Genomic DNA, 21,211 nt, shown 5'->3' with positions numbered 1-21,211 from the left:
AGAAACTTTGTTTCCATTTAAAAAGGTAGATGCCAAAATATGGGGAAAATTAGCGGCAAGATGATATTGTTATAGCCCAGCTACACTACTCGCGAAGTTGATCGAAGTTGACCGAATACGATAGTGTGGGCACGAACTTCGCTTCGCTTCGGGCAACTTCGCTTCGCTTCGCCCGACTTCCGATTGTTGTCAGAGTCAAAGGACTCGAAGCGTCACGGCATAAATAAACCAATCACTGACTGGTTGGACTGAGTTACTCGCGAAGTTGCACGAGAGTGTGGGCACGCACTTCGAACTTCGGCTAACTTCGTCGAGGACTTCGTCGAAGCGTCGAAGCGAGTAGTGTAGCTGACACTTTAATTTTGAATTTGAAATATGAGATCGACAAATATGACGCTTAATAAATAGGTCCTAATCATCTAGTGGTTTAAGACGCCTGTCACGGTAAGACCTGGCTTCAATTCCTAGTTGTGACCGAGAACTTTTTATTTTTCTGTGACTAGTTCTGTTTCACGTATCGTTTAGTTTGATTTAATTTTATTACATTTAGATTAGGTTTAAAGGCCGATTTTTTCTTATTTTTTAATAACTTTAAATGCTTTTCAAAAGTTGTCACGGAACCCACTTTTTTACGTGTACCTACCTACTGTACCGTTATCTCATTACCCGGAGAATGTAATATAATATTATTCGAAAAAAATGTTCATGGTTATGTCATGCCACCTAATTAGATGTCTAAAGACAAAATAAATGTCTGTAGATATAATACAGTATAATAAAAATGGCGTCATATCTTGAACTCGAGCGATTCTCTCCCGAAACTACGAAACTTTCTTTAATAAAATGAATGGTTCAGTATTTTGATACGAGGGGATTTTGATTCAATGGATTGTCCTTGCGTTATTCGAAATTCACATACCTGGTGGGACTGACCCCACCATCACCTTGTGAAGAACCGCCACTGAGTAACTGTATTGTTCATACCCGGCCCCAGCTGCTGGTAATACCTAATATTATCACTGGGCTATGTCGTTCCTTCTACGAACTTTTATCCCCAGAGAACGTAACGTAGCCTTCTTGAAAATACTAAACTTGTACGATTGGTTCCACATTTCACGTGCCTTCAAACGAGGTACCAACATTTCGATGGAGTGCTTCAAGGGTTGGGGTTTTCATGCGCCACTTATGCGTATGCATATGTCGCAAATATGATGACTTTTCATGCAGGTTTATTTTTATTTTTGAAAATCTGTTTCATGTTTTAAAGAACTTAAAAAAAAACTCTTAACAGGGATTTGAGCCCGATCTTGTTACAAGTGTGAAATGTTTTTTTTCTATATTCCTGATATTCAAGCAACTTTCAGAGATTTTAAGAGATCTTTTTGAAAATAACAACAGTTTTTAGAATACAAGTTGAGTTCCTGGTGTCGAATAAATTTACAAGGTTTTTTCGATCTTGAAATTAATACGAATACTTTTTTATTCATGTTTTGAATTTATGATATTTAGGAAACTTACAAGCATGTTGTCCAACATATTAATAAAGTTTTTAATACAAGTTTTGTGTTCTTGGTGTATTATAAACTTACGAAAGCCCGATCTTGTTCAAAATGTACCTGAAAAGTTTTTAAAAGTATGACAACAAGTTCAATGAAGATTTGTTACAAGTTTTATGTTCCTGACACCTCACAAACTGAAATTTCATGATTTTGAGAGCACGATCAGATGATCAACAAGTTGATTGTAAAGTAGACATTTTTTATTCTTATCCTATGACTCCTGTAGGATATTGTATTCAGAAGGCAACACAACGGGAAGTTCATTATAAATCTTTGTCCATGTCAACAATGTAGGTACATCCATAGTTTGAAGAAAATCCACAATTAGGTATGTTGTGAGGCTGAAGGTAGTTCCAGTACTTTTCATCTCCTTCCTCTCGAAGGAGAGTTATCTGATAATTTAGACCTTTTCACCAAACATAGCTAAAGCCATTTCAAGCAACGTTTCAATTCTGAATGGTGGTCTTACACCAGGGCGATAATGAGAGTATCTTCCACTCTGGAACTACGCAAACACACTGTATATTATTTTTAATGAATAATTTTTAACACAAATAAAATGTACTTGCGCTCGCTGAGATTTGAACTCGCGATCTCCGGTCCCTGCGTAGTAACTTCTAATAATGAATACGTAAATGGGTTCCGAGACGGTCAAGCGGATTTAAACAAGCGCTTAGATTTTTGTTTCAGCCAAACGGAAAAAAAACGTAAATGATCGTTGGGTAAGACCCATGATCACTCTATAATCTCCTCAAAAATACCCCTCCACACAGCATCCTCAAAGATGACTAGGCCCTGAGGGAAATTATTTTCCTCAGGGCCTCCTTTGTGGAGTTGTAAAAACAGCGGAAATATATTCACAATTTGAAATTTTAATTTGAATGCGATATTTTTTTTGATTTTTTGAGGTAAGCGGGTACATAGCTTTAATTATAAAGCAATGTGTACTTAGCTGAAATCAATCAGCCAATTTTATGATAACCACAGACATCTAAATATTAATAGACGAGAAATTAAGGACGAGGGGTTAAAACAAGAGTTGCGGGACGCAGGGAGGAAAGCTGACTGTGATTCGTCAATAAATCAATCTGACAGTAAATAGGCATCTCGCATTATAATATCACCATTTAGTTCTTAAAAGTAAAATCTGCTTTTGAATGAATAAACATTTTTACATGGGAGCGCAAATTACTCGCCACGTTATGAACAAATTTGCGAAGTCCAAATTCGGCAAAATAAATTTCTTCTCTTTTCAGAGTCGAATATTTCGTTTACGTATTTAGTTAAGACACTTTTATAAATGTTCATAATTTAATAAAATAAAATACTTTTTTGTTTTATTAAATATGTCAAACCACAAAGTGATTGCTTTCTACAATAATGTTCATAATTTACTTCCCAGCAACCAACCAGCTTTGTGTTTCGCGTCCAGACGTTTCTCGATGTGATAGTATATGTTTCTACAACTGATCCATATTATACGATGTGAATATGCTTAAAATAAAGTAAAATAATGCTTATATATGGAATGTAATACGACAATTGGGTTTATTCTCTTTTTCACATCTATTTTTACAAGTTTTCATAACACAAGTCACCATTTGCCGTGTTATTTCGTAGAATGAACCGATGATGCCTCGACCATAGTTCGCACAAGAATGATGACGTCACGTTTTCTAAATTCACTTGAGGCCATACGCGAGCACAGCCGGCTCCAATGGAACCGGTATGGGGAGTGGGGAATAATACGCTTTTAATCACTTAGGGCAGGTCTACTAATATTCATATGTCTATGATGATAACCTATAAAAGTTAAAAAAATATAAAGTCTTGAAATTTATCTTCGGGAAGCAATCGAAATAATTTTATAATACTAAAATAGTTTGTGTGTATTAACTAACAGCATACTTGAATATCTATCGTACGCTCAAAGATGTCTAAAAGAACATATAAATTAAAAAAAATATATTTTACAGTAATTCTTTCCCAACCTTCCACTAACCTTTGAAATGATACCCCGCCGTTTTTTAAGGGAAGAACAACTTTATACTCGTTGGTTGAACACTTCGCGGCATCTTGCATGTTTGTTTATTAAACTTTATATTGTTTTTAAGCACACACGTGATGAAACTATTCTCATATAACAAGGGATGATGAAGGTCTAACAAGGGATGCGTGATAGCAAGAGAAGAGTGTAACTATTCGATGCTAATAAGTAATTTATTTGTTTTCTCTCTCCGTAATGCAATTGTCTTGCATTTGGCTTTCCACTTTGAATTAGGTAAGTAAATTGAAATTTCAAAATAATTGAAACCTTCACTCCAAAGCAATTTTCCACTTTAAATTTTCCTTTAAAATGTGCCTATAACAAATATATAAAGTTGGTTTACTTTCAATAAATTATCTTTAAATTCCATTACAAACTTGCAATGAGTAAAACTTACTTTTATAACATTAATATAATTACGCTTTAAATTTAGGATGAAGTATGGCCAGACGTGAAGGGCGAATTTTCTAATGTACCTAACTAAATGACTTACGACGCCCCGCTACGTGAAAATCCCTTTGAAATATTACAAGAGCCCTTCAACTTTGCTAAGGCACTGTAGCACTCGGAAACGCAACCTCGCGAAATTACAAAAAGGTCAATTTAACCCAAGTTTATCCATCAGGCTTGAAATTCAATCTTTTACCATATTATTATTTTAACCGAATTTAACTTTTCGGAGTTTAACAATAATTCGCAAAAGTATTATAATGTTGCCATTATTAAAACAAATTTGAGATATTATGTAACGTATTGTAAATTTTTGAATATTATTTTTGTTTATCTGCTGTTATTTTTCACAATTGGTATTTTTTTGTCATGGCACTGTATACACAGATGATACACTATTTAAAATATATTATACCTATACGGATTTCTTAGTGCTTAGTTCATTTCTCGAATGTAATATTACATATTTTATTACATTTTATCATACTTTCCTACTTGCTATGGTACGCTTGCGCCGTGTTGTAGTTGTCTGCAACTTCATTTTAGTACGTTCAAAAATAAAAACATGTTTTATATTTAAATTAAAACAATACAGGAATAGCGTCAAAAGTGTCAAAAATCGAAAAAATAGAGGCAAATAAAATATAGACAAATAAAAACTTGATACACGCGTTATGTTATATCTATTGATTTTAATCAATTTATTTAATGGATAACTATAAAATTAGAAAATATCATTATAAAGTTTAACAAAAATATTTCGAAAAACTTCTCTGTCCACTGGAAAAAGAGAAAATTAAATTAAGTTCACATGATGGGATGCATGATATTTTCAGCAGTCGAGAGATCACTCATTATGAAGCTTTTGAAAAAAATCTAGTGTTGAATACCGTTCGTGAATAAGATGTTTTAGTTGGAAATCTAGCCTATTGTATATGAAGGGACCGAGGAAAGTATGAGTCGAGGGTACTTGCAGAAGTCTTGTTGTCGCGCTTCTAGTACTGCGGTCATGGGAGACTGATTTGTTGAGGTTGGGGTGGTTTCGACAGTATTATGACAATAAATAAATAATTGACAGACCGAGAGGAGTTGGAATTCTTTATATAGCGCTTTAGTGAGATGTCTGTGAGATGTGTTTATCATAACATTTAGTACTTTTCGTTGTTCTCTTTCGAGAGGTAATAGATTGAGGATGCTGCACCTCCACAGGTAAATATGCAGTCCGAAATTATGGATTCTCAAATTTAATTAATTTATTATTAAGTATAATTCTTGAAAAAATGTATTAATTTACGTACCTTGGCCGTATATTTTTATATAATATATGTGTTCTCCAGCAAAGTATTTGATTGATTCATCTTTTTTTGGCAGGGAAAAGGGAAGAGCCCGAGGTGCAATTATGTAGGTATGTGTTTTGAAAAATTGAGTCTGGTTTTCCTTTACTGTCAATGGAAAAACAGATGTGTTTTGGTTATGTTCATTATTAAGAGATTATTTTTAAACCATTTACTCGCTGTCTTCATTCGTTTCTCGGTCAGCTTGGCAGCCTCTTCCCAGGTAGAGGCTGCAAATAGAATGGCTGTATCATCAACAAAGGTGACTGTTTGACCACCTTGAAGTTTTTAATTACAAAGATCATTTATGTATGTTAGGAAGAGTATCGGGCCCAATACACTGCCCCGAGGCACTCCATAATCAACATTAGTAGATTCGCTCAAATTACAGTCAATACGGATTCTTTATGAGCGTGAGGATAGATAGCTTTGCAACCATTCTAGCGGAAGACCTCTGATACCAATACATTCTAGTTTTTTTTGGCTTTTGTTGAAACAGTGTCGAATGCTTTGTTTAGATCTAGGAAGACTCTGATATATTAACTGTTATCATCAAGAATTTTTGTGACATATTCGTAAATACACAATTCATCGGTTCCGTCCACACGAAGCCTGTACAATGCGCGGAGCCGCTCTCATTTAGCAAAAGGGCAAATAAAGTGTACGGGTCTTCCTATCAATGTTCAAGTATTTAATAATTTATTAGTTGGGAGCGGCTCTGCGCGTTGTGCAGCGTGGCGTGGACGAAATGTTAGGTATAAATCGCTCACATTTAATTTCTAATTATACGCCTCAGCAAAATCATACAACTTTTAGTAAATCATTGACTTTGATTAACTCCAATTGACTTAAACTCTAACTAAATTATTATCTGATACAGCGTTCAGATATCATATTTTCAGAATAACATGCCCTATAGCTAGGAAAAGACTACCACAACATGAACTAAATGTAATCATATATTCAATCGAGTTAAGAGCAAAACTAAAAACAACTTCAGAAAGTCTAACATAAATTAGTAAAAGAGTTAAAAATTAATTTTCAAACTTGGATCTTGTGTCATTGTGGATATTTTAATGACAGTTTCTCGATTAAATATACTAATAGTCCACTACCATTGGCGGCTCGTGACTTGGGTGTACTAGATTGCTAACATTACAAAAATGGCATTAATGATGTTCTAGCTGAAAACGTTTTTTTCGTAAAATTGATTTTTTAAGGCCAAACGGAATCTATTATTAAAAAAAACGTTTTCAGCTACAATAACACCAAAAATGCCATTTTTTGTAATATTAGGTCTCTAGCACACCCAAAAGCCACGAGCCGCTACTGCCCTCTACATCTGTAAATCCAAATAATCTTTTTTTTTTTAAAGTCCGTTTTATAATAAGTATACATTATTCAAAATAATATTGACTGTGGTTTGAAATATTTTTTTAGCACTACAAGATTGAACAGTATTATTATTACTTTTAAGGTATAAAATAAGTAGTAATGGTCCGAGGTTAGAACCCTGTGGGATACCGGAGGAAATTTCATTGAAACCTTTAAAATACTTGATTAACAAAACTATATGTACATCTAACTTCATTGTTCATCGTTTCCTTTATAAGGCCTCATAGCCGTAGAGCTATGGCTCGTTGAAATATCAAATGTCGGCTTATTAATATTGTAATTTATATATGTTAATATATATGTTACCACAGAGTTTAAAATTTAATCTCATTTGGCTAATGTGCCAAAACGACAACTTATTTGGGGACACAACTTCGTAGTTTCTGCCGCTTAAAATCGCTCTGTTTAGGCACTCGCCCTTTGATAGTTGAATATTAAATTATACGTTTACATAATATTACCATATATTTAGCAATAAGTAATGCCCGTAAGTACTACTTGGTTGGTAACTGTTATTCAAAGCTATTAGGGTAATACTAATTCGTTAAAAAATGTTTTCATCGAATTTATCAAAATACCTGCTATTTGTCAAAAGGTATGCTGAATTTATGCATGTTATTTATTTATTTCATAATGTTAATTTTATTTTATTATATAATAAAAATGGAGTTTTTTTTCTCAGCTGCTCATCTCAATATAGAATTCCGTTTCGAGATGAGCAGCTTTACAATTATATTTAATCAAATAAGTACTTCACATAACATATACACAGATGGATCACATCGAATATGGGGCTCCTAAGGTGATAAGTGACAGAAGGCATGGGCAATCCAAAATCACCACTCTTAGCCAGTATGCAATTTTTTTACCATTTTTTTGTATAGATTCAACGAACATATATTTTTATATTTACAGCGAGCATATTAAAAAAAAACCAAGCTTCATAAGAAAAACCTATGTCCAAAGGATGTTCTGGTATTAGATTATTGTGAATAATTTGTAATAAAGGTAGGTACAGTTGATATATTAAGTAGGCACATAATAACCTTGCAAACTCATTATTCGAATCAACAGTATTCAGATCTCTATACCTATATTAATTTCCATATGGGTATTTATATTTTTTTATGTGCATTATAAAAAGTCATTATGTGTTCTCATTTGGCACTAGCAAAACCCCGCCACGCGTTGTTGTGGCTCAGTCTGCCTGTGCAGTAAGAGAAAAAATAGCGCGTGTTGCTTTACCGTCCAAAAGATGGTGCTGTTTTTCAAAAAAGCATATTTTTACTTGTCACAGGTGATATAATTATGTAATATAAACAGTTATGATAAAGAGCATCTACTTAAAGCTACAAAAATGGTTTTTGAAATACTTCCTACTTTTACATTAATTTAAACGTGGAATGGGTATCAATCTCAAAATAACAATTGTAGGAAGTGATGGTATTCAATTTTGCTGAAGCACAAAATGATTCAATAAAATAAATATGATAAATTGTTGTTTTATTTATGGTTTCTTTACATTATATATTTTTAACGTTAGAATGTTTAATCTCACTAGGACAAGTCTGTGTTGAGGTTAATAATTCTACAAAATATTAGAAACAACAAAAAGATTAAATATTGAGAGGACAATATTGTCACATTAATGTTTCTACAAATTAAGTACCTACATGGTACAGATTAATATAATTCCAGCCTATTCATTATAGTAAAATGTAGTAAACGTGTAGGGTGACCATATGTTAATAGTTGATTGTAAAAAATATACCATAAATTTAATAAAGGACCAGAGAGAAGAAAAAAAAGAATTACATTATAAAAGGCCGAGGATAAAAAAATATACAGATTAAACATATTCTGCCATTAATTTAAAAGGAGAAAGATCAAAAATTGTTGGTAATCCTCGGCTAGCACAAATAATGTAACATTCTTTCTAAAAGTACACAAGGAATTAGAAGATTTAAATGTGTTCTGGAAGGATATTAAATATAAGTGGAGCCTGATAAAAATAATTTCTTTGACCAAATGAAGATTTAGTGTGAATTGCTATAAATAATGTTATGTATTTTATAACATCTTCAGATAAAACTCGTGATATTTCACAGTGTAGGTACCATAAGTCTCTCTAATGTAATAACTAAAATTGAATTTCTAAATAACCTCAAAACTGCGGGACCGGATAACATAGCTACAGTATTTATCAAAGAATGTATCAAAGTAATTGCTTTTCCATTCACAAAACTTTTTAATCTCTTTTTATATGGTGGATCTTTCCTCTATATAAATTTAATTTTCTGAAAAATGTTATTTGACTCCTAGTTTTCAAAAAGGGTTATTTATTTTATTTTACATAGTTAAATAAATATAAATATTTCACTTACTAACTACATAATATGAATACACACGAAAATATTAATTTTCCATTTGTTATTTCGGCTACTGGCTACCTACCTAGATTACCTAGCTCTCTCATTCAAAATTTAGGCGTATTAGATCTGTCAAAGAATTTATACATAAAAATAGGATTACGAAAGATTTTTAAAATATTTATATTGAGGGATCAGTAGGATTTATAGGTCCAGTTAGAAGTTCTACCGAGCCGAACCCTCTGATATAAAAATATCTGGAGTCGGTGAATTATTTTCCCATTTGATCTCTGGTGAGTTGACGTGTTGTTCTTGTATTGTTTTGTATTTATTTTGCTTATATAATGCACTTGCATAATGTTGATTGACTAGATGATCATTTGTCGTAAAGTGTGTGGAAGGGTTTAGTTTTTCCTTTGGGGAACATTTAACCCGGAGAAAAAGTCGGAAAAAAACAGAAAAATACTACATTATATCTTTACAGTTATTCCATGTAAGAGGACAATATAATATAATTCATTGAAATTAATAAAATACTTCGTTTTTACCACTTTTATTGTTCATTACCAACATGTTTCATGAGCAACGCTCACTTCTTCCGAAGTGTGAAGAAGTGAGCTTTGCTCATGAAACATGTTGGTTATAAACAATAAAAGTGGTAAAAACGAAGTATTTTATAAATTTCAATTAAAATGGTGCCACAAAATAAGTTTGCTGTGTTAGAAGAAGAAATATTTTTCAATTAACTTGAGATTGAACGTTATTTTTTTAATTTATTTTATTTAAAATATTTAAAAGTAATTTTTGTAATTACAGACCAACATGTATTTAATCCACCATACATAAACTCTTTGAAATCCTGATACTGAATAAACTTTTTACACAAATAAATCCTGTAATAGTGTAGCACCTTACCAGTTTTAAAGTATGTCAGGTAGAAGTACCCATTCCAACTGAATTATCTATAATTTTTTTTAAAACAATGCATTTAAAGAAAACAAATAAGTACACCCTGTTTATTCTGATTTAAGAAAAGCATTTGAGACAATTTGCCATAAAATTCTTATTTGGAAATTGTCTAATAGTTTTGAGAACAGTAGTAGACCTTGCGTTCAAAACATATGTTTCTAGTATTTTTTTTTAAATAAATTAAAACCAAAATTTCATCTGAATTCATTAGATTTGCTCAGTCGTACATGAACTTCAAGAAGCGCTCCATAGACAATGTAAAGCGGGTAGTGAAAAGTATGCGCTTGAGCTATTGGTAATTTTAGATTTCTATCTAGATGCGGCCGTGGTCGACTTCAAGGAGCGCCTCATAGGCAATTTGAAGCGGGTGATGAAGTATGCGTTTGAGCTATTGGTAATGTTAGGTTTCTGTCTAGATGCGGCCGTGGTCGACTTCAAGGAGCGCCTCATAGGCAATTTGAAGCGGGTGATGAAGTATGCGTTTGAGCTATTGGTAATGTTAGGTTTCTGTCTAGATGCGGCCGTGGTCGACTTCAAGGAGCGCCTCATAGGCAATTTGAAGCGGGTGATGAAGTATGCGTTTGAGCTATTGGTAATGTTAGATTTCTGTCTAGATGCGGCCGTGGTCGACTTCAAGGAGCGCCTCATAGGCAATTTGAAGCGGGTGATGAAGTATGCGTTTGAGCTATTGGTAATGTTAGATTTCTATCTAGATGCGGCCGTGGTCGACTTCAAGGAGCGCCTCATAGGCAATTTGAAGCGGGTATGCGCTTGAGCTATTGGTAATGTTAGATTTCTGTCTAGATGCGGCCGTGGTCGACTTCAAGGAGCGCCTCATAGGCAATGTGAAGCGGGAAGTGAAGCAGGTGATGGAGGAGGCGGTGACGCGGCGAGGAGTGCGCGAGGACTCGGGGGCGGTGACGTCACTGTGCGCCGCCGTGGAGGCCTGCCTGGGCCAGGGCCTGAGGCGCAGGGCCCTGGGCCTCTTCAAGACCTCCTCCACGACTGCGCTGCTACACAAAGTGGCAAAGGTAAGTGACCAATAAATATATTTTCGTTGTTTTATAGGATGAATTTCGGTAACATTTTTCTAAGACAATTCAGCTGTCTTCCGTGAGAGAATTTTTTTGCTTAAGGCTATATTGATAATTGCCCTTTTCCACTGAAATATGCAACTATTGTCGTTATTGTGTATTCACGTCGCAAACCACTTGTAGCGCACAGTCCGTACATTTCGCTAAAGAAATCATGAGTAAGCGTATCTCATGATTTGTCTAGGTCTTGGCGGCGGATGCTTCTGTCCACCTACTGTGAGACCGGCATCGAACAGAACTTTCTCAACCCATCGCTTTGCACCTCAGTGGGAGGGATGAATTCAGACGCCCGTCACTCCTGGACACACTGACCCCCAGATTCCTACCCACCCCTCACACCTTTTTCCTTCCCAGATTTTCCTCTCCTTCCTCTCTTCTCCTTCGTTTTCTTAAAAATACCCCCACCGAGCATCCCCAAAGATGGCCTCCTGGATGGAGCTAATGTAAAATATGTGTAAAAATAAGAGAATATTTTGCATTATGCAAACGGTGGTGAAGTCAGGTCAAATCGTTTTATAATAATTCTCAAAGAGACAACACTAACTTTCAATATTGGATTCAAGAATTTACAATAACGCTGGAGAATGTTCGTGACTCCTTCGGATTTTCGCAATTATGTTGAATACAAAGATTGCGTTTCGTTTTCGCCTTTTACAGTCGAAAAATGTAGTTATTTTTTCTCTCTTTATATGAAAGGCTGTCTAAAGATTAACATTTCAGAAAGAAGAACTTTTCTAAGATATATTCCACATAATATTTTTTTCTTAAAATGTTACAAAATTATCATTAAAATAACTTTCTGCTCTGGAAAAACTTTTTAAAAAGCATGACACAACCCTTATTTAGATGGAAACATATTTACTTAAATCACTAGTCTTTACTAAAACGAAAGCAGACAAAGAAACTGCAAATTAGAAAAAAAATAGAGTTCTTTGTACGGTTATTTTAGGCCTTACACAGAAAGAAGATTTCTTCTTTAAAGAAGATTTTTTCTTAAAAGCATGACACGATCCTCATATACATAGAAACCTTTATATTTAAATCTCGAGTCTTTACTAAAATGAAAGCAGACGAAGAAGATTGCAAATTAAAAACCAAAAATAGGGTAACTTGTACGATTATTTAAGGCCTTACACAGAAGATGTTAAGTTAGTTTTGAACCACGACCTTAAAGTTTCAGCGTTTTAGGTATTATGCCGTCTAATAACCTTACATTTATTACCATCATAATTTTGAGAACTCGAAAACTTACAACACATCTGTCAAAACATGTTTTTCTTCTACGAAGTCTTCTCGTTCTAGCCTTGACTAGTTTATCAACAAACACAGACATCTAGAAACTGTGTAATGTATTCAATGTTTTCTTATCGTGTCTTCATCAGAAACCCCGTTGGCTTAATGTCTTCCGCTAGAAGACATTTCGCATAAAGACAAGAGACAGAAACTCATTTCAAATGTCACAAGTTACAGATCCAATTATAATTAATTGGATGCATCTAGGAATATTGCTATGAAAGGAATCGTGGAGTCAGTGATGCTATTATTTATCGCTAGTCGTTATAACACGGTTTCACTCGAGTTGCTACCCCTTTTTCTTAAAATGGAATTTGAACTGGAATAATAAGGGTTCTCTTTTAATATTTTTTCAGTTAAATTAATATCACATCATAGCTCACAATAAATGACAATAATAAATTAAAATATTTTCATATTTGTAATAAGAATTTACTTTGTAGCTCGTTATAATTTACAATAAAAATATATAAATTTGTTTTAGACCACTTTAATTTTAATTACACTCTACCGGTTTCGGAAGCACCCTTCCTTCTTCAGGAGAATAAGTTTTAATATTCTCCTGACGAAGGAAGAGTGCTTCCGAAACCAGTAGAGTGTAATTAAAATTAAAGTGGTATAAAACAAATTTATATATTTTTATTGAAAATATTTGCGTTTACCTTGAAATTTAATTAAAAAAAATCTGTTCAAATTTCACGACGAAGAACTTACTGAACACTCGGAGAAAACTTACTGATATGAATTATTGCTAATTTATTGAAATTCTTTTCAAATTATTCGTATTCCTGTTAAAAACCGTACCGCAGACCTTAAACGAATGAATTGACAGATTTCCTAACAAAGTATCAGTAAAACGCGAATGTTATGTTATGCAAAAGTATGAGGACGGCGGAACACGTGTTAATACTAATATTGTCGAATCTCGTCATTATATAAATAAATAAATCAGGAAAAGAACATCTGCATGAACACGTGTTCTGATATATTCTAAATGGACTTTATGGGTTTTATCAGGAAATGGATTGCAAATACGTTTTTAACAGGATAGAATAAATCGGCCGTGCTCATTTTAATCTGTGCATGAAAAACTAATTTAAAACAAGATTTCAAACTTCCTGTTTCAACTTAATATAAAATGAAGTTAAAAATACTATATTATTCACGTTCATAAAACAAACTCGATGTCCGCTTCTTTCTCTTTGTGCGCTTAGTTCTTCTAAACTACGTAACGTATATTGATAGGGTTTTAACTATCATTTAGAGAATTTCTTCCGGAAGGTTTATATATATATATAATACAAGCATACTAAGAAGAAAGTAGACAAAATCGATGTTTTGTTATCAAGCCGAAAAAAATTATTTTCGGGCCCTTGCATTGCTTACTCTGGCTAAATCTTATGAGATGTGTCAAAATAATGTAATATGAAATTGCATATCTTAAAAAGGCCTACAGAAAAGTTATTTATGGTAAATGCCCATCTCCAAGGATAACCCCCAGAAACGCCGGGTACAATCAGCTAATGTATCTAATAAATATGATGAAATATTAGATATAAGTTATTCCCTTTGGGATTGTATGGCGAGCGATATGCTGAAATAGGACAAGCCATGATGTGTATAGCGTAATCTGTCAGCCCTGTTATACAGAACTATAACTATTAAATGTTTATAAAAGCACAACTTGAAATACAAATTAGTAATAAATTAATTTAATTAAATTAAGTCAATAAATTAATTCCGAAAAAATGAAAAAAATTGTGACCCTCATCCTTTTGCTTTGTCACGGAGTAAAATGAGTATTACTGATTTATTAAAATCCTGTTAAAAATGTGATAGATAATTCTATTTTCTAACAAACTGTTAGTATTTTCATAATATATCGGAACACGTGTTCATGCAGCTGCTTTTATCAGGTTATTTTTGATTGAAAATTCGAAAATATCAGAGTTTTTATGAACACGTGTTCCCACATCGCCATAAAAAATCGTGTTTTGCTGAAGTTCATTAAGAAATCTGTCATTTAATTCGTAGGTTCCTGTCTAATGGGGCCTGCAGTCCCGTTTTTAACAGGAATACGAATTATTTTTAAGAGATTTTCAATAAATTAGCAATATCTTATACCGGTATGTTTTCTCCGTGCATGGGCTCAGATTTGCGAATTATCGCAGTAATAATAAATACAATCACTTCACCCTTTTATCTCGCCCTCATTCCCAATCTTCATTCTTCATCTCAAAGAGGGTTGATTTAATATACCCCACTGGAGTTGCTTACACACTCAAAATCAAGTTTCTTTGTAATCGACGGGTTAACTTCACGGTTCAGTGAGTACCTATACACATTCAATCCTGCCAAGCAGTGCTAGAGAGTGGAACCACACAATCTAAGCTGGGTAAGGTATTTATTCAATTGATTTAAATTATACCCTATTTCTTAGAATTAATTAATACAACAACTAACCTGTGTAATGTCGAATTATTTACGTTCATTGATGTCAGTGAGGTTAACACAATGGATAAGTGCGTTCCTTCTACCCACAATACCGTTATTTATGACATATTTGTTTTTTTTTTATGTAAATATCGCAAAAGAGTCCCAACTGACGAAGGCAGTGGGGAGGGTGAGGAAATGGGAAAGAGGAAGGTGGGAAGAGTGGCTATTCAGATCTGGTCACCAAACTTGGCTAAAAGCCGTTGCAAGCAACTTTTCAATTCTAAATGGTGGTCTTACACCAGAGCGCTACCCGTATTGCTAGTCCAAGGAGACCGTTGGTAGTTTTAATTGTGTGCAACAATCAATTTGTTTTATCAATACAATAATAATTTAGCACATAATTTAAACTCACACAAACAATAAAGTATAAACCCTATAAAACAAAACAAAAAGCTTAAATCTTGTAATTCCATCTTGTGTAATATTAATAGATACCTATCTATTGTTGGTGAAATTTCGTCCATTTGAAATTGGTTCCGTGTTTAATTTGATCCTTGTGTAATTTAGGTAATGTAATTATTGTAGTAGCTAGATGAAATTTTCGATTGTTTAATTTCGTCATGTAATCGTTTCATTAAAGCTGTCAATTTTATGACATGACTAGCGGAAATCAACCTTTCCCCAGTCAGTATGCCAAGCACTTCGAATGAGAAGTCGTCCTATTGGCTGGTGTGAATTTTTTGCTGATTTGTATGGTCGTTTTTCAGATGACTGATTTTCGTGAATGACCCAAACCCAGGTAACGAATCAAAGCGCTATGGATAAGACTCAAACCAAGCGACAATCCAATGGAAGACTTCAAATATGCCTCGCCCCAAAAAAGCTCGTCAAGTGAGATCAAACAACAAGATAATGCTTTTATTAGATAATGATTTATTTTTTTTTGTGTGAGAGGAGCCACTTATTCAGAGTTTGTTTTTCATTTGAGTCTGCAGCATCATCCTCGTAAGCCATTTTTGAAATTTCAAGAGTTTCTGTGCCAGTTTTTAAAACTTCACGCCATCAGCCATCGGAAAAACGACGAGCGACCGGTTTCGACACGTTCGTGTCATTAACTAGCTATTTTAAAACTAAATTTTTAAGTGCAGAAATATGGGGTTTTATTAAGTTTGGTTCTTTGGTGGGAGGGGATTTGAGGGAGGGGGAGGGGGTTGAGAGGGAAACGAAGGGAGGAGTCAACATAACGGGGAACATTGTCAATAGAGGTGATTTGCAAGGTGCTATTATTTTATTAACTATATTAATGCTTGAATTATTTTTTTTGTTGATTTCTAATGTTTCTAATGCGCCCTCAACGTCTCAACCCCCCCCCTCCCTCAAATCCCCTCCCACCAAAGAACTAAACTAAATAAAACCCCATATTTCTGCACTTAAAAATTTAGTTTTAAAATAGCTCGTTAATGACACGAACGTGTCGAAACCGCTCGCTAATTATAATCCCATGGAGTCCATGATTATCTGTAGAAGGTCCTTAAAGGTCCGAGCAACGCCGGGCGTAGTGGGTCCATAGCTCATGGTGGTGGAGTGAGGCCGGGCGGCCGATCAGTTGCTCGCAGGCCTCGCAAGGTACTCACTTGTAACTGACTGTTGACTGACTGATTGACCCTCACGTACCTTCACACTGTCGTTAATATAAGGAGCGAATGCATCGAGAATAATCCAGCGAGTAGGTAGATGGGTAGTACTAACGAATTTTCGCTAGTAGGTTCTAATACGATGCGTTTTGCATGGGGGAACATTCCCGAATATTCTAGTAGCTCATCACAACATAGGTAATCGCGTGAATTGATAGCGCCATATAATTTAAAGTTAATTATTTTCACCTCGTTCCGGAGTGAAAAATGCTTTCACTCTGTAACGAAGTTATTCTCCTGATCCACGGAGAAAACTTAAGAATCTCTTCAAATTATTCGCTCTCCTGTTAAAACGGGATTGCAGGACTGATAGGTTAATGCATTGACAGGTTTCCTGATATTTCCTAATACCAATGAGTTGTTGGAACACGTGTTCATAAAAATCATAACATTTTCGTCTTTCGTAATTATATATTATTAAGACAAACGCAGGTGCATAAACACGTTTTCCGATATTATTGCGAATTTACTTAAATTTATCAGGAAGCAGCCAGAAGTCCTGTTTATAACCGGATTACCAAAAGTTTGAAGAGATTTCTAATAAACCAGCAATACTCATTTTCACTACTGCTTACCATTTAGAATCGAAACCGTTCTTGGAGTAAGTTTATCTATGTTTAGTGAATCGATCTGAATCACCATCACCAAACTTCCTCTTCTTCTCACCATTATCCTCTTCTAATTATTTCAATCTAACAAACTTCTCGCAATGGGCAATAGGTATGCCATAGTTCCAGCGACCAATTGAATACCTTGCGCTAAATTTAATGGAAAACGTTGTTTCATAATCGTCTTTATCTTACATTCGCACTAGTTTTGATTCTCCTTTATGATTTACTCTAACATTTTTTCCACAAATTTAAATGCTTTTTCCTATAATCAGGTTTAACCGTAAAAGTAAAGCCATTAGTGCTAAACTGCCTATGTACATACATTTAATAGGTAGGTAGGTACTTTTTATTAGAGTTGGCAACAAATCATAAAGAACAAATTTTAAAATTCAAACAGTTTAACGCTTTCACTAGAACGCCTGGTTTATAAAAGCGACAACAAAGCGTTTCCTCTCCAGCTGGCGTTGGTGTTATTCGCGTTTGAATTGAGAACGTTTTCTTTTCCTCGAAAGCGTAGCTGACAGTTTATACATTAATATTTAAGGAATCACTTAGAAGTGAAATAGGGCGGGAAAATCCCAGGTTTGACAGGCATGGATTTAAAATTTTATAGAAAATGTGTCGCCAATTTACTGACGTAAATGCGAATATTTATCTTGTTCATGCAGTAATTTTAAGAAAGCACAACTTAATTTAGAAAAATGGCTAGGTTAGGTTAAATTAAGTTAATCAATTATTTTATATGGCATAATTGAATTTACAAAAGTTGGATTAGTTAGTTACCAAAGGCAAAAAAGCCTTCAGTTAATAATAATATGTAAATATTTAGGCCCATTTTCAAAATATGTTGGTGTTAAGAAGGTTTCGAGGCGCTTCTAAAAATAAATGATAACCAATATTATTTCGTCTTTATATCGCACCGGGGCGTTGTGGTTCGGAGTTAATATTTGATTTCAGTACTGTTAGCACAATTAATATGTGGTAACTCCAGATGTTCAAGGTCATTTAAAATATTCGAGGAATCTTCTTACAAATATAGCACGCAAAACGGGTTATGCAACCACTGTATATTAGAATACCAACTACACCGAGTAGATACTTTTCACAATTACGTTTTGAAGAAAATCCTCACCTGTCAGAAACAAACCACTTGTCCAGTACACTCGATTTCATTTTATTATTAAATGCTTTTCATTCTGCAGTAATATATTTTTATTGTTGGACCTAAAGGCGTGGTGAGGTTGTTTATCCGTTTATTCCCTACTCCCTAGAGCGTATGCTTGGATTATTTTGTTCGTTGGACCCGAGGGAATGAAAAAAATAACTATTTTTATTTTCTTCTGGCCTGCTTCCTCGTCTAAGTGTGCCCGAGGCAAGGGTTTTATTTTTATTTTTATGTGACCGTCATACAAGACAGCCTCAATTGGAAATCTTGTGAGAAAGACTAGGAATGAGGGGGTGGAGAAATGTGGAAGAGGGAGGTTAGAAAGCACCTTGTCAGATTAAATTACTAAGCATTTAAGCCGTTTCTAGTAACGTTGGATTACGACTTGTGTTGACAATATCGATCGACTTACAACCTCAAAGGTTGCATGGAAAACTGTACGGTTGATGTACCTATGTATCATCTTAAACTCTAGCATACTTTCTGTTTGTATAATGCTAGAAAACTCTCGAACGGTGAGCTATAGCAGCATGAAATACGCACAATCATATCATTCATTTTTTTCCATAAATATCAAAACTGTTTGCCTGAAGATTATTGTCTCTCGATCGATCAATTTATAAATTTAAAGTATTTTATGTTTGGAATTAGGTAGGTACTGGGCAAAGGTAACTTTTTTACGTTTTTTAAAATGGGTAGGTACGTGTCAAATTGTAAAATCGATAAGAAGCTTAGATACTTAGGATACGTTTTTTTTTAAAGAAAGTCAAACATTCCCGGAATACGAATAATCTGACAATATTTGAAAATCTCCTGCTTCCGCCACAGTAAGCCGAAAATGTTGCTTGTGTCGTGATGGAGGATTTAGCCAGCCGAGGAAGTGAATACACTACACCTGGGTGGGACCCAAACGCGATGTCAACTCAGCCACCTACCGGTCACGATATATAACGATACTAAATAACTGACCATATTTATAACTCAATATTAAAGATTTATTTAATTTAATAACGTAATAAGTCGATTAATTTTCAAATGTAACTTATTTTCTAAAAAAATATTCATATCACATTATACTGTCCTGAAAATGCTATTTTGTGTCCGTAAATAGTTGATTCAATATTTTATCTCAAAATTATGATTATTCATGAACTACCTACGATATATTCTACGATAATACAAACGTATGTATGCATTTGACATATTTATTTATACGCCTAAAAAGCTTTTACATAAAAGTGATACATGATGCAGTGTTTATGGAGAATATCTTTATTAAATTGGGATATACTAACAGTATATAATTATAATCCATTGTAAAGTAGGTACATTCTAACTTAATTATTATTATTGACAAGACGTAGTACCTACATACTCGTACATAATACAATAACTGCCAGAACTGCCAGAACTGCCTTCTGTTTTATGAGGGATAATAAGGGATAATAGAGAAAAAACATATCTATTTCAACCAGCATTCTTTTGGGTATCTCCTGGATATGCGGGTGAATTATTTGGTCCTAGGTAAAATTAAATTTGTCAGCAAAGCAGGAAACGTAATTTAGATTGCCAATAGGACTTTATTCAATTGCAATTTTTTCTGAACGTTCGGATCATATTTTAAATGTCCTTTTATCGTATTGCTAGTTACGACATTTTTTAAAAAACCTTTTATTTGAAACTATAATACTGTGGAGTTTATCATGTTGTATTTATGTGTATTAGATTTCTCAATGGAATCCGCGGTAGGTCTTTGAAAAATTGGGACAAAGAGTTTCTTTGTCCCATTCATGAAAACTGCTGTAGGTAGACATGAGTAATTCTAGGAAGTGTTTCAACCGGAGCGATATCAGAGAAATGAAACCCTTTTGTTTTTGTAGGTAAGTATGAGTTGTCTAAAATGATAAATAGGGTACGTAGTTAGGTAGGTACTTATCAACAAAAACCTTTTAAAGAGAAATTTTTGCAACTATCTTTGATTTTAACCACCAAATTGTACAATTTACGCATCAAATAAGATCTTAAGAAGCTTACAGATGCTCGTATAATTATTATGTGTCCATCCATTAACTATTTTTACGCATCAAATAAGATATTAAGAAGCCTACAAATATAATTATTATGTGAGGATCCGTTAACTATTTTTACGCATCAAATAAGATCTTAAGAAGCCTACAAATATAATTATTATGTGTCGATCCATTAACTATTTTTACACATCAAGTAAGAAGATCTTAAGAAGCCTACAAATATAATTATTATGTGTCGATCCATTAACTATTTTTACACATCAAGTTAGAAGATCTTAAGAAGCCTACAAATAAAATTATTATGTGTCGATCCGAACTATTTTTGATAATACGATTTTATAAATATATTTTATTTGATTGATTTGTGTGATTTCACAATTTTTTAAATTAAAAATAACGTATTGTATATTTTCGGCACGTACCAGAGCGGAAGATACTGTCATAATCGCCCTGGTCCCAAGACCACCATTCAGAATTAATTAGTTGCTTGAAATGAATTTGGCCATGTTTGGTGACCAAATCTGAATAGCCAGGTACTTTCCAGCCTACCTCTTCCCCATCTCTTTTCCCTCCCCACTACCTTCAGCATCAAAACATACCACAATTGGGGATGCCATAGTCTCACTGGCTTCAGACGGTTGGTAGCAGTTGGGACTGGAAAGTCTATGGATGTATATTACTTGATAGTAGTTATATACTTTTGTTCATCATCCCTTCTTAAAAAAGTTACCGACCGCCACTGCTCTATGTACGCCATAAATTATC

The 21,211-nt window shown here is 34.0% G+C and overlaps 1 protein-coding gene across 1 annotated transcript in view; it reads left to right on the top strand.

Annotated features, from left to right (window-relative positions):
* LOC149412894 (small G protein signaling modulator 2-like) overlaps window positions 1-21,211 on the top strand; it is a 195,544-nt gene that overhangs the window by 6,307 nt on the left and 168,026 nt on the right. The window contains exon 2 of the mRNA XM_089644864.1: window positions 10,928-11,154. Within this exon, the coding sequence (XP_089500990.1) occupies window positions 10,928-11,154 (227 nt within the window). The remainder of the gene's footprint in view (window positions 1-10,927; window positions 11,155-21,211) is intronic.

The sequence above is a fragment of the Hesperophylax consimilis genome, chromosome 22 (assembly GCF_061612785.1).
Source record: "Hesperophylax consimilis isolate HC1 chromosome 22, BYU_Hcon_1.0, whole genome shotgun sequence".
Lineage (NCBI taxonomy): Eukaryota > Metazoa > Arthropoda > Insecta > Trichoptera > Limnephilidae > Hesperophylax > Hesperophylax consimilis.
This window is presented reverse-complemented; position numbering and strand designations above follow the sequence as displayed.